The 24,031-nt window shown below is 45.2% G+C and overlaps 1 protein-coding gene across 1 annotated transcript; it reads right to left on the reverse strand.

The window, feature by feature from the left end:
- Positions 1–2,700: 2,700 nt before the first annotated feature.
- ACADM (acyl-CoA dehydrogenase medium chain) lies at positions 2,701–23,777 on the reverse strand. The gene is made up of 12 exons (XM_080915233.1): positions 23,672–23,777; positions 21,140–21,227; positions 18,587–18,684; positions 18,422–18,491; positions 18,083–18,183; positions 17,394–17,474; positions 15,899–16,029; positions 12,724–12,832; positions 10,145–10,285; positions 9,129–9,224; positions 4,699–4,947; positions 2,701–3,349 (listed from the first exon to the last, which is right to left on the reverse strand). The coding sequence occupies exons 1-12, from the start codon at positions 23,699–23,701 to the stop codon at positions 3,278–3,280; spliced, it is 1,266 nt and encodes a 421-aa protein (XP_080771359.1). The 5' UTR covers positions 23,702–23,777; the 3' UTR covers positions 2,701–3,277.
- Positions 23,778–24,031: the final 254 nt, after the last annotated feature.

The following is a 24,031-nucleotide window of genomic DNA, read 5'->3' on the forward strand; positions in this document are numbered from 1 at the left end:
ATTTGTAGAGGGAAATAAGTCCGTCTATTAAAGAAAGTCCCCAAATCTTCAGAGTTGTCAGAGTGAACTGAGCCAAGTGTGCCGGTGCCTGCGTATGATCCTACCTCACAAGCAGGTTGCCTGGGTATCATAGTGAGACCCTGTCTCAGAAAAACAAGTGCTTTTCTGAAGAAGCTACATTTTAAATGTTCTTACAGCAGTTGCTAGCTCATATCTTTAAACATCAGGCCAACGGCGGTGTTGCACACCTTTAGTTGTAGCACTCGGGAGTCAGAAGCTGGTGGATGTCTATGAGTTTGAGGCTACTCTGGCCGACTTAGTGAATTCCAGGCCATTCAGGGTCACATAGTGAGACCTTGTCTCAAAAAGTAAAAAAGAGCAAACAAAAATAAGATAAAACCAAACCAAACGATTTGGTTCTAATGGCTTTCTGGTGTTGTTTCACACAGATGGTTTTATAAACTGCAGGCCTGTGTCTGTCCTTAACTCAGACATTTACATCTAATCCCACCGCACTTGTTGGAGGTAGAGCCTCTGGGTTCTACCTGATCGTCCTGAGGGTGAGGCCCTGATGAATGAGGAGATCGCCCTCACTGAAGAGGCCAACACCTGCCTGGCCCTTTCTGCCTGAAGAGGACATTGCAAGAGACAGCAGCCCAAAGGCTGATCTCAGAATTACAGCTCGAAACACCGCCGAGGACGTTCACTTCTGTTTTACATACACCGTGCATTCCAAGGTATTTTAATGTGACATCTCACGCTAAGGTATGAAATGCTACTAGATAAGGGTGTGTGTGCCAGATATGAAAGCCAAGGTTTAAACGTGCAGAACACACACTACCACTAAGTCATACCCTGGCCCTAACAGCAACGTAAAACATTGAGACTTATTTCTATTTTATATGCACGAATGTTTTGCCTTGCATGTATGTATGTGTGCTGTACACGTGCCTGGTGCCCATGGAGGTCAGACGAGGCTTGGTCACCTGAAGCTGGAGTTACAGGCAGGTATGAGCCACAGTGGCCCTGGAGTGGGGGCTACAGGCACTGGATCACAGCGGGCCCTGCTTTCTCACGAATGGTGGAAGCTCTTAACGGCTGAGTTATCTTTGCAGCCTGGTCTTGTTTGTTTTCTCCAGAGCTGTTGCTGCATCACGCAGGTTTACCACAGGTTCAGAATCCTCCTGCCTCAGCGGTGCCGGGATTCTTGGTGTGTTGTGGAGAGCCATTTGGGCACCTCTGAACAGTTGATGGTGGAGTAATATTAATATTATCCCAGGACATTTTGGGGCTGGCCAAGGCAGGAATCTGGCCTCTGTGCTCTGCCTTGTAAGGGCTATTAAGGAGCATGACTGCATCTGTAGCCCTAGGGCAGATTCTAAGAATAGGCTTTAAGGAAGTACATCTACAACTGAAGTTCAGGGCCGAGCCTTTAGAACGCTGCACTGGGAAATACTTTCATATTTGTAGCTCCCGGTAGATTCCTTAGAAATGCAGCTTAGGGTAGGGTGGATTTCGGAATGTAGGCACCGAAGTATCCATTTTTGTCTCTGACATTTTCACTAGTTTGATTGTTAACTTGTTTGATCCCTGTCTCTGAACAGTTGTTACCATTTTTGCATGTAATTAAAATGATTTAAAAAGAGGCCAAATAAAGCAAAACTTCGCTTCAGCCATGGGGCTTCGGCCTCAAGTCCGGCCGAAGTCATACTGCAGCTTTAACTAACTTGTCCTTTTCTTTCAGTCCTCGCTCCGGTTCTGGGGGAACCCAAGTTGTTTGCCCGAGCTGGTCTCGGACAGTGTGTTCCTCGGTGTCCACCTCTCTTTACCCTATTCTTCCTTTAGTAAGGTGCGTCCCTGAGGTGTGTCCTTTGTGAGATAAGACACACAGAAGCAACAGGTTTTCCAGGGCACTGAGCATTTCCAGCCATTGTTGGAGCTGAGCGTGGGTCATGGCAACATCTGAATTTGTAAGCTTTGTTAGACAGAGTGTGGGTAGTGTGAGGACCCAGAATGTGTGCAGTGTGCTGGTTGTTTCTCTGATGCTATGATAAAAACAAAAACAAAAACAAAAAACAAAAAACTCTGATAAAAGCAACATAGTGTTTGTTTTGGCATGTGTTTCAGTCATAGTCTGTCAGAATGAAGGGTGACATCAAGGAACAGAGAACCAGAAAACATCCCTTAGCTTAGTTCATCTCTGTAGTGTTTATACTAACCTCACAGCTGTGGCTGTTATTTCAGTGATCTTCAATGGTAAGATCAGATAACACTGCACAGACACAGCCTAGGACAGCACACACTGCACAGACACACACTGCACACAGACACAGCCTAGGACAGCACACACTGCACAAACACACACTGCACAGACACACACTGCACACAGACACAGCCTAGGACAGCACACACTGCACAAACACACACTGCACACAGCCTAGGACAGCACACACTGCACACAGCACACACTGCACAGACACACACTGCACACAGACACAGCCTAGGACAGCACACTGCACACAGCCTAGGACAGCACACAGACACAGCCTAGGACAGCACACACTGCACAGACACAGCCTAGGACAGCACACACTGCACACAGTTTGTTTCAGTTCAGTTCCTTTCTAAAGTCCTATGTGTGAGACACAACTGTGTACAGCAGCCTAAGGGTTTGTACAAACCTGAAGAGCCATAGAAAAGTAAGTTAGCATTAGCTTTATTGAATTATTTTAAACAAGACAAATAAGATGCTGGTTCAGTATTAAGATTTTCCAGAAAATTTTTAGTTTTATAATGGGAGAAAATACATACAAACTTTTTTGTTCTTTTGTGCAAAACAAAGCAAATGTAATCAAAATCATAAAATTAGCAGTTCAGCACAGAAAAAACGGTTACTTCACAGTCTGATGGGTCCAAATCTACCACATTTCTCAGTGTACGTATCAGAACCCTGAGTTCTTTCTTGACAAGCCACCTTTCCTGTCACTTGAATGAATATTAAAACTCCAGGGTATTTCTTCATCTTAAGGGTCGAAGAGCAAATTAACACAATGTGGGGCTAAGGACCTCACATTGTTCCGAAAACCAAACCTGTCTAGAGAGGGTCACCATGGAGCTCAACAGAGGTACCCTCCGCGTGGGAAACCATTGCATAGACCTCAAACTCGTCCTTTACCTCATTTCCCTGGGAAGACAGTAAAGCCCTTTCCCCTGAAGCAGCAACAGTGCTTTGAGCTTAGTTACATGAGGGTGAAGCAGCGTTCAGTAATAATTCCTGTTAATTTTTAAACTTTGCGATGTGCTCACGAGCTATGATCAGCCTCTGAATTTGTGCAGTGCCTTCATAAATCTGAAAGAAAAACACAAAGTTGTTTAAACGTCTGCATTCACCTGATGTCTCAGCTCTACTGTAGCACCAAACTGAAATGTTATTATATATATGATATATAATTACATATTACATGCTATTCTATTACTACTACATATATTACATATAATTTCTACCTAATAACAATCAATAAATATACAGCATTATATAGTAATAATATAGTATATTAGTATAACATATAAAACATAGTTATATATACTGTATATATAAAATATTAACATGTATAGTAGACACTATATGGTATATCATATATCATGTAATCATGTAAATTTCATACAATATATAATAACATAATATATATTATATATTAAATGTATACATAAAATATAAATATACACATGTAAGTGAAACTCTGGCTGTCCTGGAACTTGTTCTATATTCCAGGCCAGCTTCAAACTCACGGCGATTATGTATGTGAATGTTTGGCCCACATGTATGGATGTGCACCACATGCATGTTTGGTGCCTGTGGGTCTCAGATACCCTGGAACTGCTGTTGTAGAGGGTTATGAGTCGCCATGTGGGTGCTAAAAATCAAACCCAGGTCCTCTGTGAAAGTTGCCAGTGCTCTTAACTGCCGAGCTGTGTCTCTCCGGCCCCAAAGTCTTTAGCGTTGATAATGTTACAGTTGGCAGGCTTTTCTTCTGTCGGGCTAAAGACACAAGGCTTTCTGCTGTATGAAAATTCGCTAGGGGTGTGCAGAACAAGGTGGGGCATTAAGAAAGCACAGACTGTAACTAACTCACAATGGAGAACATGTATATTTTCATTTTTTAAAATGAAGTTATCCTTTTGCTAACAGCCAATTTAATTTCAGAGTCGAGTATCCATTCTCAAGAACACAAGGCTTTTGATGTAAATACAGTTTCAATTAATCAAGAGAAGTTGGGCTGGGCTGGAGAGATGGCTCAGCGGTTAGAGCACTGGCTGCTCTCCCAGAGGTCCTGAGTTCAATTCCCAGCAACCACATGGTGGCTCACAGCCATCTGTAATGAGATCTGATGCCCTCTAGTGGTGTGTCTGAAGACAGCTAAAGTGTATTCGGATAAATAAAATTAAAAAATCTTAAAAAGAAAACAACATTCTATGCGTTGATTAGTTACAAAACCGGAGCCATACCGGTTGATAACTATTGTTTACTTTATCGAATTGTTTTCACATTCCTATGGAGCTTACAAATCAACGGTTGGGAGTCAGTTCTCTTCTATGGCCATGTGGATTCTAGGGACCCAGCTCAGGTTGTTGGGGTTGTCGGTAGCAAGTGGCTCTACCCTCTGAGCCATTCTGCTGGTCCAAAGTGTTAGAGCTCACCTGATAGATCTTGGCGTCCCTCATCAGCTTCTCCACAGGGTATTCTGTGTTGAACCCATAGCCCCCGAAAATCTGCACAGCATCCGTAGCTAACTGGTTGGCAATATCTCCAGCGTAGGCCTTTGCGATAGAGGCGTAGTATGTGTTCCGGTGACCGTTGTCCACCTCCCAAGCTGCTCGCTGGTAACTGAGTCGAGCCAGCTCAACTTTCATCGCCATTTCTGCGAGCAGAAATGAAACTCCTTGGTGCTAGAATTAAAGGGGAAACAGTTAAAATGCACTTCAAAAAATTGTAATTTTTTTTTTCTTAAAACTTTTACATTTTATTTTGCACTCATTGTGGACTTGCAGAAAAGTTATACCCAGCTTCCCCTAATGGTAAGATGAGGACAATCGGTACGGACCTACCGAGCGACACAGACCTCGCCAGATTGGCCAAGTGCCCCATCTTGTCACCTGTTTCAGTACCACAAGTTGACTCAAACTATTTTTTTTTCTTTTGGACTTTTTGAGACAGACCGTCTCTGCATAGCCTTGGCTGTTGTGGAATCCTGTTGTAGACCAGGCTGGCCTCAAACTCCAGAGATTTGCCTGCCTCTGCCCAAGTGCTGGAATTAAAGGCATGCACCAAAGAGACCTGCATATTTTCTTTCTTTCTTTCTTTCTTTCTTTCTTTCTTTCTTTCTTTCTTTCTTTCCTTCCTTCCTTCCTTCCTTCCTTCCTTCCTTCCTTCTTTCCTTCCTTCCTTCCTTTCTTTGTTTTTCAAGACAGGATTTCTGGCTTTAGCTTTGGCTGTCCTGGAACTCATTCTGTAAACCAGGCTGGCCTTGAACTCAGAGATCTGCCTACCTTTGCCTCCTGAGTGCTGGGATTAAAGGCACATACAGCCTCCCCTGGCCTCTTCTATTTTTTAAGACACAGTCTTGCCCAATAGCGGAAACTGAACTTGGGGCCCACCTCCTGTTTACTTCAGAGACCTCCCCAGACTATGTAGTTCCTGTCTTAGCTTCTGACTTTTGTCCTTGACTGTTTTGTTGATCCTGCTGTGCTGGCCCAGGCAGACATCACACTTGTGACCTTCAGCCTCCAGAGTAGCTGGGACTTCCAGCTTGTTCTATTGAGTTCTGCCCTGCTGGGGCCTTTAACCAGAGCTGTTACCTACATATAAAAAAATAGCACAGAAACCTGTCAGAAAAGACAAGATGCTTCCTGTCCTTGTCATATCAAATGGGAGATAAAAACCAACACATCCTGTAAGAGATGGGAAGAGCTGTGTCATGCCTGATACCCTCAACATGGGTTATAGGATAGAAGGACATTCACCATACATTGTTATATGATGTTTACTATACATTCTTCCACGGACTTTTCAAACAGTATGATGACCACTCTAGAGAAACACGGTCAAAGAAATAACAAGGTAAAATATTTGCTACAAATCTGAGCGATAGAATTATAGATTTTTTTAGTATTTTGCTTGATATCACTGTAATAAGACATTTTACTATAAAAACAGGCCATGTGCCTTAAAATGACAGATTAAAAAGGGTCTAGTAGGTATCTGAGAACATTAAGATCGTTGGAAACTGGGTTTGTGCGGTGACTAACAAGAAAATGGTATTTGAAGTTTTACAAAAAGCGTGACTTCCACAATGGAACACAGACTAACGCAAACCAAACTCGTATCTCAAACCAGCCAGCCACTGGTTTCACAGGTCTCACACATAAGCCTGGCTACACTGCTTGTGAATGAGTGTGACAAGATGCTTGAGGTAGGCACTTCTCCATAGAGTGACACATGCCCTGTTTCTTCATGTTTTACTTTGTTTGTGCATGTGTATAGCATGCACATGTGTGTGTCCCTGTGTATAGCATGCACATGTGTGTGCAAGTATATAGCATGTAGGTATGTACATGCGTGTAGGTTCCTGAAGAGGATGCAGATCTGGAACTGGATTTACAGACTGACCACTGTGAGACACTTGATGTGGCTGCTGGGGCCAGAGCTCTGACGGGTGTAAGAGCAACAAGCACTCTTAATTCCTCAGCCCCACCCTCCCTGTTTTTATCTCAACTGTGTCCATTCCTCTAAGCCAAGGACTCTTTCAAGGATTTTGTTTGAAGCAAGGTCATGCTAAGTATCTCAGGCCTTGAAGTCAGAGCAATCCTCCTGCTTCAGCCTCTTGAATGCTGGAACCGTATACACAGCTTGTTGTTTATATTTTTATTTTTTAATAGGATTCTGTTACATAGTCCAAGCTGCCTAAGACCCTTCCTGTCCCAGCCTGCTGAGTGCTGTGATTTCAGACTTGGGATTAATTTCAAAGATTCATTTATCTTATGTGTTATTTTACTTGTGTGCATCCATGTACACCATGCGCACACAGCGCCCTCAGCGCGCAGAGAGGGCATCGCTCAGAGTTATTAGAACTGAAGTTACAGAGGGCTGTGAGCAGCTATGTGGGTGCAGGTAACAGCCCAGGGCCTTTGCAAGAGCATCACATGCTCCTCACCACAGAGTCGCCTCTCTAGCTCAATTATTTTTTCCATACAAGGTGGCCCTGGATGTCTTGGAACTCCCTATGTAGACCAGGTTGGTCTCAACCTGGGCTCAGCTGCCCTGGCTTCCTGAGTGCTGGGACTAACGGCACAGGCCACCATGTCTGGCCAGAGGAAGTTCACACACCGGAACGCAAATGTCTCCCGTTTTTACACACATGCTGGCCTAGCAGGTCTTCCTTCTACTTTTCTTCTCAGTAAATTGTACACAGCTGTCTCTGTGCATAAAGAATTTTCATACTTTTTGTAGCTGCTTGTCTCTCTTCTATGGATCATCAATGTTTGCGTTACTTCTGCACAATGCTGAGACGAAGGGTAAGTGTGACACAGATCATATCTTTGACTAGCTTTCTTTTTTTAAGATTTATTTATTTTATGTGTATGGGTATTCTGCCTACCCAGATACATGCACCACATGCATACCTGGTGTAGTGGGTCCCCTGGAAATGGAGTTACAGACAGTTCTGAGCTGCCACATGGGTTCTGGGAAGGACCTGAACCCTGGTCTTCTAGAGGAGCAGCCAGTACTATTAACCACTGAGCCATCCTGCCAGACCTAGGAATAGCTTTTATTATATGGGTCCAAAGTAGGTGCTTTTACTGATTGCTGATGTAACTCATCAGAGTTGTTCTCTGCAACATGTTCAACATGTGGTAGCCCCTCTCCCTTTGATTTTGGTAAAATCCGCCTTATAGGTTTCATTTGGGGACTTAAATTTCATGTTTCTCTGTGTTCTTGTGTTTGTTCTGTGATGAATAACTTATATCCAAAGTAAATGTTCCTGAGAGTGGAAACTGCCGAGCTCTTTTCCATATAAAGGGCAGAATCTGTAGATAAGTAATTATCAACTCTATCCCACACATAACAGCTTCTGGAGAGAGTAAGGGGCCGCCGTCAACACACCATGTGCGAGGTAATGCTGGGAGGTTAGTGTGTGCTGGAAGCGTCACGGTGTGGGATGAAGAGATGCTTCACTCACATCAGGGGGGAACTTAGTGGACTTTGAGAGAAAAGAAGGAGCATATTTGAAGAAAGCATAAAGCCAGAGATGACAGGAAACACTGACCACTGAATAGGCATGGAACTACATGCAGAAGTGACGGCTAGAGAGAAAATACCCAGAAAGCTCAGAGCTAAGGCATCAGATGAAACCGGACAGGGAGTCAGTCACTTTCCACCGTTCCCACTTTACCGAAGAGGAAGTGAAAAAGTCTCTAACGGCCAACAGAGATCATCATGAAGCCAGGCTGGCTGGTGCCCATTTTACGACAGAGCGCACGTCACCCCAGCACTCAGGAGGCAGCGACGGGTGGATGGCAGTGAGTGTCAGGCCAGCCTGGGCTACCAAAAACATGTACTGAGAACACATATTAAAACACATAGCAGAGTATCAGTTATACGGAAGGCGTGTAGTAAATATCTTTTTCTTAACAGTTTACAGAGCGACTGTCAGCGACACAGCCAAAAGAAACTCTGCTCTCAGGCCATAGTGATGAACCCTTAGAATCATCTTCCCAACAAAACAGAGAACACTATTTTGTTCTTTAGAGATAAATCAACAAAGCAAGCACAGTGCTAAGATCACCTCGAGAGCTGGGTAGGTGGCTGGCAGGGAAATGATGGCCACGCGAGCGTGGGGACCCGAGTTCAGATCCCAGGAACCCACACGCAAGCAGAGACAGGCAGAGAGGCCACCTTGAGCTCACCTAACCCAACTGCAAGCTCCAGGCCAGTGGGAGAGTGTGTCAACAAAACAAAACAGAAAAGCCAAGAGCCGCAGTACACCAAGGTGGTCCCTGCGCTCCACACACATGTCGAACATGTGCACTCACCATGAGCGAGTGAGCACGCGCACACACAGGGGGATTACCTCCACTAGCAGCTTTCCGAATGTCTTCCTGTCCAGGGCATACTTTGTCGCTTCATCCAGAGCTCTCTGGGCTAGCCCGACAGCGCCTGCTGCCACCTAGGACATGAGCAGCATAGGAAGCAAAAGGTCATGTGGTCATCAAGCCACACAGCTTATGGCTTGATTCTCAGTAAAGGGCTACGCAGACAGGAAGTGCTGTCACTGGGGCGGGGAGGACAGCACTTGGGCTTATTTCTGAATTACGGGTAACGGCAGGGCTGGGAATGCAGCTCAGCGGTGGAGGGCATGCTTGGCTTTCAGTAGAGCCTGAGTTTATCCCTATTGCCATGCAATCAGTCAATCAATCAATCAATCAATCAATCAGTCAACCTGTCAATCGATCAATCAATCAATCAATCAATCAACCTGTCAATCAATCAGTCAATCAACCAATCAATCAGTCAGTCAACCTGTCAATCGATCAGTCAATCAATCGATCGATAAGCCAGCTGTGAGGCCAGGCTCACAGCCCAGTGAGGTCATTGCTGTTTAACAAGGGAGACTTCCATATACTCACGCCAAGTGATCCACAATCAACAGGCATGATCAACTTAGGGGTGAACTTTCTGGAACTCTAGCATCTACTACATTTGTTTCTGTACTGGGCAGCAAAAGAAGATGAACTACACACAGGACAAGCAACAATCTCCTCTCCACCGTTACTAAAACAAAAGCAGACACTAAAAAGTAAAAAAGACGCCTTTGGTCCAGGGAAGGCTCATTTTCCCAGTGTAGGGGAATGCCAAGGCGCTGAGGTAGGACAGGGTGGTTGGGAGAGGGAGCACCTTCATGGAAGCAAAGGGAGGGAGGGGGGAATGGAAGGGGATAACATTTGAAATGTAAATACAGAGAATATCCAATAGAAAGGGATAATTAAAAGAATAAAAATAAAAAAGACCTTGCACAGACAATGTTTAAAGTAAACCTACTCATTGAAAAGCACAAACAATCAGGCCCCGCAAAGACAAGTGGCTTACCGGAGGTCTGGTTCTATCAAAAGCCCCCATTGCGATCTTGAAACCCGCTCCTTCACCAAGTAACACATTTTCTTTAGGCACTCTGACATCTTCGAAGGTAATTCCTCTGGTGTCGGAGCATCGCTGGCCCATGTTTAGTTCCTGGGGAGAAGACTGAATTAGGAACACTTAGGAGTTACAGCACTGCTGGGTCAGTCACTCCTGTGGGCCTTGTGCAGCTACCTAGGTCCAAACACTCAGCTCTGCCTATCTTCCATAGCTTCCCAGGACTATAAAGGCAGAGCTGAGCTGTCCAAGAGATCCCGGGACCGCAAAGCCTCACAGGCTTCTAATATGGATCTTTCTAGAAATATGTGCCGGCCCCAATCAAAAACAGTATTCTGCAAACTGAAAACAGCACTAACCTAAAGTTCTACACAACTAGACTTTGTTGGTGTCTGAAAGCCATGTCTGTCTTTCAAGTCATTTTGCAAGCAATCTTAGAGCCTGTAATCTTCAGCGAAACACTCTACTGAGCAAAATATGGATTTTGCTCTCCCATTATTTTTTGGGGGGATGTCTTTACTTTTTATGTTGCAGGGAGCCTGAGCCTGGCATGGGACATGTGTAGACTTCAAGGGATATCTTGTGGGAGTTGCTTCTGTCCTCCCACCATGCGGGATCTGGACTAGAACTCAGGACTGACAGGAAGTGCCTTTACTAAGCTACCTTGCTAGTCCTTCCCCAACTCCGGCTCTTTACGTAGTCACCCTATGAGAAGTATGCTCCAAGATGTTCAGCGGATCCTGGAAACTGTGCATAATACTGGATCTTTTACATGCAATGCTTATATATATATTTATAATAATAAAACCTGGCTCATAGAAACAGGTCAGAGACAGAATGAGGTCAGGTGTGGTGACACACGCCTATAATCCCAGTGCTGTGGAGGCACAGGCAGGTGGATCTCTGAGTTCAAGGTCAGCCTGGTCTACATAGTAAGTCCAGGACAGCCAGTGCTACATAGTGAGACCCTGTCTCAAATAAATTCAAAACACAAAACCCAAAAAGCATTTTAGACTTATCTCAAAGCACACAATTTTCTAGGATGCAATACATTTTGGTAACCTGAATCTCACAGATTTGCAAATGGCCATTTGTTCAAAAGAATATTTTTTTAGGAGGCTAAGTAGCTAATTAAAAAAGCATCTCCACTCACTCACTAGAAAGTACGTCCCCGGGGATAGATTGTTATCAGCACCCGGTGTACAGTGTGTTCAGTAGTAAGTACTGATTCAGTTGGGGTTTTCCTAAGTGAGGAAGAGATTAGAAACATTGAGACAACAACGGTTATCACACCAGGTTGCTACTGCCCCGAGGGTCCTTCCAGTTAGCAGAGACAGCCGGGATTGGCCTGAGTCTGCCAGAAACTGTCTCTATGGGGGACAGTGAAATTCCGAAAGTCTATTAGTAAAGGTCACAGGATCACTGATCTCAGGTTGGCTTCTACCTTTGTGGCTGTCAGTGAATTAGTTTTTTGGGTCTTGGTTTCTGTAGTCAGAGCAGGCTGGAGTAAACAGCCTTTAGACTTCCATCACCTAAACGAGAAGTCCTGTCCCTGTCCCCTTGTTCCCCCCTTTTTTGAGACAATCAGTACACTGTCAATACTGCCTTAGAATTTGTGATCCTCCTGCCTCAGACTCTGCAGTACTGGGACTAAAGGGACACACTACCATGCCTGGCAGAAGTTATATACATTTTACACAGTCAAGCAACACATTTCTAAAGAGATCTGGACCCCACGGAATATCTTACAAACACCAAATGTTGCCTTAGAAACCTGTTTTATTTTACGTAACAATTAAACTTTGTTTTTCCAGTTTCAACTCCAACATCTGACCAGCTAAAACCTTCCTACGTAGGGGATGAAGACAATTTGCTCAAGTAATCTTCAGATCTGGTTTGGTTGCCACAGGCCCTCCTGTCCCAGAGATGTGACATCCCTCACCATTCAGAGTTCTGTCAGAGAACTCGGCTTTGCAAAGGCATCTCAGTCTGTTATAATCCCAGGCGGTGCTTGTGAGCTCTCGCCAGCACAACTTACACCATTTCTGTCCTTCCTTTTAAACTTCCTGCCCGCCTTCAGATTGGGTGTTCTGATATGCCAATGCCTTATCTGACACTTTCGTCCAGCTCCACGCCCAAATGACATTGATTGACATCCTCACATGCTTTCAAGGGATCATGAAGTAATCCAGTCATGTCATATGGCTTTGCCTGTTCTAAGCAAAGCCTGTGCAGGTCCTCCAGGAAGGAGGAAGGAGTGATATGATCTCCCATGAGGCGGCAGCCAAGGCAGCCTGGCTACGTCCACACCTACACCTCTACAGCTGCGTGAAAGTGTTCTGCACAAAGGGCCCATCTTCCAAAGTGACTTGCAAGATTTTTCAGTGACATGTAAACTATGTCCCCGATATCATCAAGACACAGCTAGATTTTTTTTGTTCCAACTTAGAAGCTTCACTAAAGGAAACAAGAACCTTGAGATCTACAGTTGACATTGTACATACGGAAGTAACCCTTACTGAGAAGCAGTTTACCTTTTTTCCAATATGTATTCCCGGGGTGTCGGCCTCCACAATGAATCCAGTAAAGGCTTTACTAGCAGGAACTTTAGGGTCTGGGTTAGAACGAGCCAACAAAAAATACCTAGAGCACAAACACAGTGGTGGGTGAGGATGGTGAACAACACGTCACCCACCTTAGCGACCGCCCCGCCTAACAGGAGAGGAAACGGAGAATCTGATGGGTTTTTTAACTTGCCCAGATTTTACTGTGTGGCCAGACTAACCCAACCATCTGCTTCTCCACTAATGTGGGGATTTGAGTTTGGGGGGGTGGGAATATGAGCTATTAGTAAACGTTCCTTCCGCAAAGAGAGTATGGAAGTAATGTTTGCCTATGTGGGAACTGGACTGCTCCTCTCGGGGCCAGTCTCATGTTTCATAGGACACAGACGGGACTCTGTGAGGGCCGTACAGCCAGCATACCTGGATTATTAGGTTTTCCCACATAAAGACATTTCCCACAAAGATTTAGAAGAAGCATGAGGAAGGGGAGAAAAGAGAAAACAAGTTCTTGTTTTGAACCCCCATATCCAAAACAGCTTCCCATATATCCTGATACAGTATTTTTTTTTTTTTGAGAATCTTTACAAAAAGATAAAAAGCCATACAGCTTAGAGGTAGAGTCTATAGTGAGCTTAAGTGTCATTTTTAGTATCAAGAGTGAGAGATCGATCCTTCCTTAAGCAATGAATTTATGTTAAGGCTAAAAAATAATCCAATAATTTATCAGTTTATCATTGACTATGTTTTTATTTGGTAATAGTAAAAACCAGAAAATTATTTTCTAATTTCACGAGTTGCTAAACTTGTCTTTTTCCGGAAAGAATTATAGCCAGTTCTGAAAACTGTAAAATTGACTTGCATTATTATATCTTAGCTTGCTCAGTTCTGGTGGCTTCTCTATGTCCTCATTCCTTGCAGATGTGAGTATACTAAATGATCCTGCCATTCCTGCTCCCAGTTTTTATGCCTGTGTGAGGTGAGCGGTCAATTTGTGAGCCTCACAGTTCACCAAGGTGGGATGATTTCCCACAATGTGCATTGCATAGATGTGCTGATACAGCAGAACTCTTTCAGCACCAACTGTGCTGGCTCACACCTGTGATCCTAGCATTTGGGAGGCTAAGACAGAAAGACCATCATAAGTCTGAGGCCAACCTATGCTCCATGGTAATTTTCAGGCCAGCCTGTGCTACAGAGTGAAACTGTCCAAAACCAAACAAACCAGATATTTTTTTTTTCCAGTCCAGGAAAATTACTACCCTAATCTCGTATGGCAGTTTGAATGGGAAGGCCTCATAGGCTTATATATTTGACTGTATAGTCACCAGGGTGTAGAACTGTTTGAGAAGGATTAGAAGGTGTGGCCTAATTGGTGGGTTGGCCTTGCTGTTGAAAGTGTGGGAATGGGCTCTGAAGTTTCAAAAGCCCACACCAGGCCCAGTCTGTCTGTCAAGTCAGTCTGTCCGTCTGTCAGTCTCTGCCTGCTGATGGAGGATTAAGACATAAAGCACTCAGCCAGTGCCCCAGCACCATTCTTGTCTGCTTCTCATCATGATGGTCATAGACCAACCCTCTAAAACCGTAAGCAAGCCTCCAACTTAATACATTCTCTCCTGAGTTGCCTTGGTCGTGGTGTCTCCTCACAGCTATGGGGCAGTGACTACGACACCCCAAGGCTACTCCTAAGACGTCTCTGTCATGTACCCACATTAATGAGTAAAAACTATTTTCCAACACAACACAGATGGGCTCTATTATTGGAAAGACTGTCCTTACAATGAGCTGGGGCTAACACTTTTTTCTAACTTTCATTCATTAATTCTAAACCTCCTTCCTGAAATAACCATGCAAGGCTGTTCCATTTGATCTTAGTTAAAAGGTCAAGAGAGTCTGTCTATCTCTTTCATCTATCACCTGTCCATCAGTCTATCCACCTGTTATCTATTAATCAGTCTGTCTGTCTGTCTTTGAGTCTCTCAGCATCGCCTATACTGACATTTAAGTTTAGATATCCCTACCTGTTTCCCAAGCTCTGGGGATCAAGGCATGTGCCACAACACCCAGCTCTGTTCTCCTTTCTATGAAACAGCATTTCAAAAGTAAAGTTCTGAGCTTACTCAAACTTGGCACAGAGAATGTATCTACCCACGTCTCAGAGGCTTGCTCTGTGACAGATCACGGAGCAGCATCTGGACTGTCCTTGCCTTGACTGTCCTTACTCCTGGCCAGCCTGTACGCTGTTCTCTCAGCCTGAAATCACCACTGAGGTGCATCTCCACCCCACATCGCTTTCCCACCAAACTCATAGTTGTCTATTAAACTTTCTTTCCTAACGGTCAAGTCGTTTTCTTAAAAGCCTCTATTTCTCATGTTTAATGGGACATTTTATCACTGTTTGTATCTATGCATTTGGAAGTTTTAGATTTTGCTAACATCAAGTACTCAAATACTGCCCTCTTTTGGTATAGGCTGTTGTTTGTGTCTTATTTTTTTTTGAGATGGTCCCATGTAGCCCAGGCTGGCTTGAAGTTGCTACGAAGCTGAAGATAACCTTGACCTTCCTGATCACCTTTGGTCCAAGTGGTGGAAGCAGAGGTGTACCTCACCATGTACGGTTTGCTCTTGTAAAATGTTTACATGATGCTGGGGGTCAAACCCAGCACAACGTGACATGGGCATACTCGGCAAGCACTGTAACCGCTGAGTTACACGCCCAGCCCCCTGACACAGTAAGAATGTCTCTACAGGGGACAGCATCATAGAGCAGGGCTTCCCGGCACACACAGAGCTCTAGGTTCAATCCCCAGAATGACAAGCCCGCTGAGAATCAGAACAGCACCCTACTGAGGCCTCTGGTTTCCTTCGAGCGAGGAAGTGATGGTGTTGCTGACTCTGCACGGGGACTAAGCCTACCTGACAGAGTCAGTGAGATTAGCTATTTTTATTGCACTTTACACTTTAGGTTTCTGAAACTAATCTGGAAGAAATAGCTCAAGGTCTTAACATAGTTCATGAGTCACTGAGTTATTTATAATCTCCTATGGACCTTCCAGTTTTAAAACTACAGCTTGCTTTAGCTGAGAAGGCTTGGTAATAAAAGAAGAAAGGGAGACGTGGCTGAAGGCAAGGTAATAAAGAGGTCTACCAGTTGGCCTTTCCCCCGTTGGTTATCCACATCTTCTGGCCGTTGATAATGTACTCGTCACCCTTCTTCTCTGCTTTGGTCTTAATGCCCGCCACATCAGAGCCTGCTGAGGGCTCTGTCACGCAGTAGGCCTTGGTTATACAGACACAAGGAAACATTAAATGTTAATTATTAAACTGAGAATATCTGGCGGTATTTTGTTTGTTTGTTTGTTTTGAGGTTCTGGGATAGATCCCAGGTTCTCAAGTATGCTAAGCAAGTGTTCTACCAGTGAGCTATGCTAGTTCCCGCATTTTATCTTTGAAGGCAGTGTGATAAATGAATATCTAGAATTAAAATGTTCTTAGAAAACCAAATAAATTGCTCAAATGTTAAAACATTTACTATTTAAAAACATTTTAACTCAACTTAAAACTAGACATAGCATACCAATAAACTACAGAAAATATTAAGATATTAGGAATATTCAAACAAGTTCATTAAATTGAACTTAATATATATGTTGATTTATTTGAATGTTCACTGAATATTTACTATGTAGTAGTCTATAAAACCAGATGGGAAAACCAGAGCTGAAAGGCAGCCCACCTTGAGATTTTTCACAGAGTACAGGGTAACCATATTAAGTGTGGGTGTTAAAACATCAGGACTTGAGAAACCAGTTTCCATAAGATGATGTGTAAGTCAAATCTCAAAAACGAGGGATATTCTGTAGCTATGTATTGTCTGCAGGAGGATTCTCTGCATGTGCTGAGGATGAAGCACAAGACAGGCTTGGAACATAGCTTAGCATACACGAGGGTCTGGTTCAATCCCAGGCACCAGATAACTGGGCATTCCACAGACTGAGTTATGCGTGGTAGCACAGGTCTGTGATCCCAGCACTAGGAAGGTGGGAGCAGGCGGAATAAGAGCTCAAGGTCATCTTGGCTACCCAGTGAGTTCAAAGCTAGTCAGATCCTCCCAGGCTCCCAAGTGCTGGGATTAAAGGTGTGCACCACGTGCCTAGCCAGAGATACATTTTAAATCACAGCTGAAGCAGTTTCTCTCGGGGAAGCTGAGGGACAGCCTGGGCTGCAGACAAACAAATATACCCAATGACTGCTCAGGTCTGCAGCTGCAGGAGGGAGGTCCTGCTGTTCTGTTCAGCAGACACCACTCTCTGAAAGCCAGCTGCAGGACAAGCTCAACGCCATTAACAGACACCACTCTCTGAAAGCCGGCTGCAGGACAAGCTCAACGCCATTAACAGACACCACTCTCTGAAAGCCAGCTGCAGGACAAGCTCAACGCCATTTTGGAATCCAGAAACAAATGCATCCTCCCTTGTGGAAACAAGCAGGAAACTAAGACACCCTCTGGACAGTCCACGTACGTACGTGTCTGCTGACTTCTGTTTTGGGCATGCAGTCCAATGAACACATGCAGACTGAACAGCAGAGCTCCCGGCCCATTCACTGGGAGATAGGAGCCAAGTCCCATAGAACATACTCACACACATCATTGGCTGCTCTGTCATCCTCCCCAGGTACTTCTTTTTCTGTTGATCATTCCCAGCAATAATCACAGGCATTTGCTACCAAGGAAAATTAACATTCAAACGGCAAGGTATTTAAATTAGTTACGTAGGTTCAGAAACACAGTTCAACGAATAAGAAAGAACTGCCCGCCTCCCGTAAAGGAGTCAACGTAAGCAGTTGGCATTTGCTCTAACATGCAAGAAGACACACATTAATATGACCACGGATTAAACTTAGGATGTGTGACATGTCTGTAGGGGCAGGCCTTCTAGACACTGTTCAGTACATTCCCAGCACAGTACCGGATCGACAGAACCACATGATCAAACTATGCAATCATAACTCCAGGCCGGCTAGCCAGCCTTCCTTCCAGTTCTTACAGAGACTAACCCAACTTCACTGCTGGTCTCTCATGAACTGCCCAGGTAGGTGATTAGCATTTGTTAAATGGTAATCTTACTGATTTGTACATATGCACACACGTGTGTACGTGGATGTGTGCACATGCTATGGCTGACTTCTGGAGGCCAAATGACACCTCGGGGGCATCCGCCGTCCCTGTCCCATCACACAGGCCCCAGAGGTGGAACTCAGACCATGGGGTGTCTTTACCCACTGAGCCATCCCACTAGCCCCATGGTAAACTATTATTTTAGTAACTTACCCCCAAGGAATTTGCTTCAATGGCCGTTTGCACCCCTGTACACCCATACGCCAACTCTTCGGTAATTAAGCAAGCATCGAAAGTTCCCAGGCCAAGACCACCTACGGCATCAGAGTATACAAAGGGCGTTATCACAGAAGAGCAACTCAATAAAGTCAAAACCGGGTGACACAGGGAAAATGCCTGCACTCAGGGCTGAGGACCAGGCTCTCCCAAGCAGGCGGTAATACGCTGCCGAAACAGGGACACAAAGGTGGAAAACCACCGACCGGCAACAACATTTTAGAGAATGAGAGTTTTCGGTTTTTAACTTTAGGACCAAACATATAGGAGGCTTACCGCAACTCTCTGGAATGTGTGTGTTGATCAACCCAAGTTCCCAGGCTCTTTTGATGAGGGGGAATGGGTACTGAAAGGAAAAACGACAGTTCCACTGTACCTGAATCCAGCTGGTGACACCCTGCCATAATGGCCTAAGACCTCCCCCTGCAAGGTGGTACCTACTTCACCGCTTTTATCGTACTCCGGGGCGACTGGCATTATCTCCTCTCTGGCAAACTTCCGAGCAGTTGCTTGAAACTCTTTCTGCTGTTCCGTCAACTCTACGGGGACATTATTTTGAGAACATCAAAAAGAGGACACCAAGCAGAAGAAACAAGGTCCATGAAGCTGTTCTGTGGAGGTTTGTATTTATCATAAGATATGCTTCCGACCCCAGGAAGCAGTCTAAAGACACAAGACGTACTTGGTCAGCATATAGTAATAAAACTTGTTCCGGAGACTTATGTAAGAGCATCAACACCATAATTTAAATTTCACTCTTCTTTTAAACCTCAATAAATTTAGGAATATAAGTTCCCACAAATGAAGTGGTAAAAGCAATAAGAAATTGCTCCAAAATAATAACAGGCACATAAAACCCTCTGTATTAGTAACAGGCAATATTAAAACAATGTGTTTATGCAAAATAGCACTAGGTAGCTGTTAAAGGGAGGAAACAGCGATGTTGTCCAACCCCTGGGCTAAATGTAGATTGCTAATTGCATTTTTGTAGACCCGTGCTATCTAGTGTTTCAATGCGAGTGCATCGATATAAAAAACGAACTCACTGGTGGAGGGCTTGCCTCTCGAGCCTTTGTGAGGCCCGGATCCCATCCCCCACACAAGAGTGAGGGAGTGTTGATGTGGTATTGGATATTTCAGGCAATCGGACTAAGAACCAACTCTTAGAAGAAAAGCCAGTGGGTATACATGCTTATATCCAGCACTCAGACCACAAAGGCAGGAGGATCTCTGTGGGTTCAAGGCCAGCCTGGTCTACACAGTGAGTTCCAGGCCAGATGGAGATGCACAGTGAGACCCTGTCTTTAGGAAAGTAATCTATGACTACAGTTCTCATGTGCACAGGACCGGGAGGCAAAGTGTGAAAGACAGATCAAGACTCTCAGGGTTCTGACACGGGGGCTAAGGAATGGCTGAACCCCGTGCTCGTCCCTCAGTAACCCACACAGCCAGACACCAGGCAAAAGCACAGCCTTCCTTTAAGGGACTGACACACCGTTTTCTATGGTATAACACTACTAAAAGTAAGTACAAAGGAAAAAGAAAACAGGGAGAAAAAGAGCAGGGGACAAGGCAGAGAGAGGAGGTGGCTCCCCAGGTCTCGTGTGATGACTCAGTAGACAAGGATCCTAGGGCTTTGTGCCGGGGTTTTCAGAATCACAACCTCACTTCATAGACTGGAGATAATTCCTGTCAAGGTTACATGTGAGTTCAGGGGCAGAAAGAAAGGCGTCTACCCTATTATTATTTGTTGGGAAACTGCTTTCATAAACTCAGCAATCGAGAAGATATCCGACTGCACACTCTATACCTACTTTATCCGTCAGAACCAGACTGACTGGTCCTCTCTGATTCTCTGTGTAGCCTTGGCTGTCCTGGAACTTGCTCTGTAAATCAGTGGGGCCTTGAGCTCAGAGATCTGCCTGCCTCTGTCTCAAGGGCCCTTCTTGTAACCTGAATTTTTGTCAGAGCGCACAAACTAACTCCTGAACACCACTACCCGCTTCACCCTCTGGCACTCAGTGGCTTGTCAGATTCTTGATACCGTTAACAAGCACGTAGGAATTCATACGTAAAAAGCAGAGAGTAGTTGAGAGTAAAGGCCACTACTTTCAAATGCCCACCAACTCAACCTGCCAACCTTATGCCATTTGAAAATTCTTGTAATATGCGTGTATGTATGTGTGTGTGTTTTCACTCCAGTATACTCAAATAAATCCAATAAACTTAGAAGCTTTCAGACTACCAAGGGCACGGTGTGCATGTTAACCAGCTCAGCCCTGTAACTTCTCAGAGATCAAGGGAACAGAGAAAATGGTTTTCCTAGCTGGAGGCAAGGTAACAATTTGAAGTAAAAACTCTTTAGGGGTGAGGGACACCAAAACCAGGATTTATTTCACATTTTTAGCCTGGACTGTTTCATTTTATAAAAAGGAAAGAAAAATCTAGCTTCTTTCCCTCTAAAAGCACATTGCTCCCTGGTCTCAGGTCTGAGAACGTCATATAATAGCATCAAACTGCAGCTCAGATGGAGTAGACCATTTTTAAAAATTGTTACATCACTGAACCAAGAAGTATCTAGAGAAATAGTTGTTGAGCCAGGTTGCTCACATTTTTAATCTCAGCACTAGGGAGGGAGAGGGGGCAGATCTTGCTGAATCCCGGGCCTGCTTGTCTCTCTACTTAGAACTCCAGCCAGCCAGAGCTGTATAGTGAGACTGTCCCCAAAGACAAAGGAAGTATGTTAAAGACAATTCATAAATGTTCATTTACTTGGGCCATTCATATATCTACTTGCGGAAAGAGGACGACTATTATAGAGACGCCAGAGAACAGGAGAATATTCCGGAGAGTATGCAGAGGAAGGCGATGCTGTTCAGCAGATGTGAGGGACCGCAAGCCACCCACGGGTGGTGACTGCTCTGCTCATCAACAGGCGTAAGGCTCACAAACACATCCCAGGCACATCTCCAAGCCAGAGAGTGGAACACATACCGAAACTAAACCCTAATCTGGGCTCCTGCTTGAGAGAGGCTTTCGCATGTTGTGCTCGACACTCGAAATGAGAAACACTTCTCAGGACCTAGAAAAAATACAATCATAGATATGATAAATCTGATTACTTAGAGATCAACCAAACGCAAGAACACTGGCTAGGCCACTGAGGTGCTTACTGTATAGACCAGTGACCTGAGTGTGAGCTCTGGAACCCGTGTGGTGGGATGAGATAACTCACTCACCCCTTTATGTACTCAGAGCTCCGTACAGACACACCAGCGCACAGACAAGTGTTATACTGACCGTCCAAAGTGAGCGCAGAGTCTTCATGGCTAGGCTTTTATTCAAGAGTTCTGGGTTTTTTGTTTTGTTTTGTTTTAAGAGCTCTGTTTTTCAAGTCAGTACTAAATAAGTCATAATCCAAATGTCAATTATAAGCTAGCATGATGCCTATCAATAAAGGAAATATTAAATTTTATGTTCTATTTTCAATTTGGGATCTACATATATGTGTGGAATGCACAGGAGTCCCTGGAGCTGGAATTACACAGTTCTGAGTCACCCAATCTCAGTGCTGGGAAGCAAACTTGGGCCCTCCACAAGAGCAGTAATTTACAAAAAAAAAAAATTCTGTAAGTTGCTCAGTCTGTCTTTCTCTCTTTCTTTGTGCATGCACGTGTGTGTGTGTGTGTGTGTGTGTGTGTGTGTCCAAGTAGTGTTTGATGCTGCTGTCTTGTTTTTAAGATAAGTCTCAGGGTGTAGCTGTGGCTGACTTGGAAACTTACTTTGTAGACGAGGCTGGCCTTGAACTCCCAGAGAGCTACCTCTACCTCCTAAGTGTAGGGTTAAAGGCATGTGCCACACCACTGTAGGCCCTAATAATTCGGTTTGTGTGTTTCTGTTAGCACAAGTTCTTTTGAAGTAGTTCAGGATAGCCTCCAAGCCCACTGTGGAATCCAGGATAGCCTTGGGATCTCAATTCTTCTGCCTCTACTTCTGACATTAGATGGAGATCACTCTATAAAACTGGTCAGCTGCACTTCCACAGTGTAGTGGAAAGCCTGGGCTCCTCATTTACTGACACTAGTCACTCAGCTAGATAGCCTGCTCATTGCTTGTGCAGAAGGATGAGCAGATGTGTGTGCGTGTCTGTGTGTGTTTGTATGTATGTGAACACACGTGTCTGTGTATGCGTGTGTGCACATGTGTCTCTGTGTATAGACAGCTTAGAAACAATAAAAAAAAAAACCAGGATGGGGTAAGAAGTTAGCATTGCAACAGAGTTTAAGTTTTGCAGACACCTGTCTGGGAACAGTTCCAAGTCCTCAATTTGTATTCGCACCTGGAAAATGTGGCTCACTAATCCTGGAGGATAACTGGGGATTATTAAATAAGATAGCTTGACAGCAGCAGTCCTTGGGAGGCCGAGGGAGAGCTGTGAGCTCTGGACCACCCTGGACTACAAAATGGGACCCGATATAAAGAAACAATAAATATGACGTTCTGAAATTCTAAAGTTGGAAGAGTACGGCGTTTACTATTCCTGGCTCTCTGCCAACAACGAATCCCCATGAGGAAACAACACTAACTTCAGCCTTCGGGTCTGCAGCCACAGCACAACTAAGTAACCAATCGATTAGAAGAGTCCCGGTTTTAGAGCAGTGTGGAAAACAGGATAAAAGAATATGCACTTTCTGAATCGTTATGGGGTTACACTTCCCTTCACCTGTCCTGAGAGGCACAAAGAAACCTTCAGTTCTGTGGGCAGAATTAAAAATCACGTAAAACCCCCTTCAGTTTCTGCTTTCAGAGCCTGTTGTCTAATGGCCGGTGTGAGGGAGAGCGGCGGTCAACCAATGCAACAACAGTTGCTGTAAATTCTAAAACTACAGATTTCGAGACCAAAAGCAACTCCAGCCCAGTTTTAGGTGGGATAAGTGGAGTCTTATACGAATACATCGCTAATATTTAAGTCAACTAGTGGCTAAAACTGAGCTCAGAAAACAAAACTCTGGAGGGTACAACGTTTAGAAGACAAACTCCATAAGAAAGTTCTTCGGTAGGATCTTCCTTTTGTTTTTTTGGAAGGGTGCCTGTACGTCACCAAACCACAGGCGTACTACACCTGTCGCGATTAGCCCACTTCCCTCTCCTTCGGGTAGAATGAAATGTGTTTTGTGCACACACCCAGGTTCAGCCTGTTTGGATCCTAACACCTGTTCACACCGTAGCTACAGAACAACACACCGATGCCTTCCGGGGATGGGACAAAGTTTTCTGGAAGTGCCCCCCCAACCCCAGCAGGGTTCTGACACCGGGTTCCGACAGAGTTCGGGAACGGAGGCTGAGGGAGAGAAGAGCCCCTTGACCTAGGGCGCAGCAGGTCCACAGGACCACGCCTGCAGCGGTCAGCGGCCCGAGGTGAGAGAGAGGGAGCCGAAGGCAGCGCGGTGGGGATGCCCGCAGGCTCCCGCCCTCCCCCGGTCGCGAAGGGCCGACCCTCCCGATCCCGCCCCGCCACCCGCTCACCCTGAGGCCTCTGCGGAGCGCCGCTGCCATGATGACTCCTCGCTCTGCTGGCTCCGACCACCGCGGGACAGCCGGCAATGGGGCCTGCGGTCCCGCCCACAGGGGCGTGGCCTGAGGGGCGGGCCTGGGTGGAGAGGGGCGGGTCTTAGACACAGCGTCGGGGCGTGCGGGTTCGTCTGGAGACCTTGGGGGCGTGGTCTGGGGAAAGCCTCCTCAACCAGACAGCGCCTGGGTTCCCAGACTGACAGGCAGGGGAATGACTGGTCCAAGCCTTGGGCGTGGTCATTGCAGGCTCAGGGGGTGGCCTGGGAGGCGGGGCTAGATGAGGAAGATTCTCCCGGTCTGGACTTGGGTCAGAAG

This window comes from Micromys minutus (assembly GCF_963924665.1).
Source record: "Micromys minutus genome assembly, chromosome: 4".
Taxonomy (NCBI): Eukaryota; Metazoa; Chordata; class Mammalia; order Rodentia; family Muridae; genus Micromys; species Micromys minutus.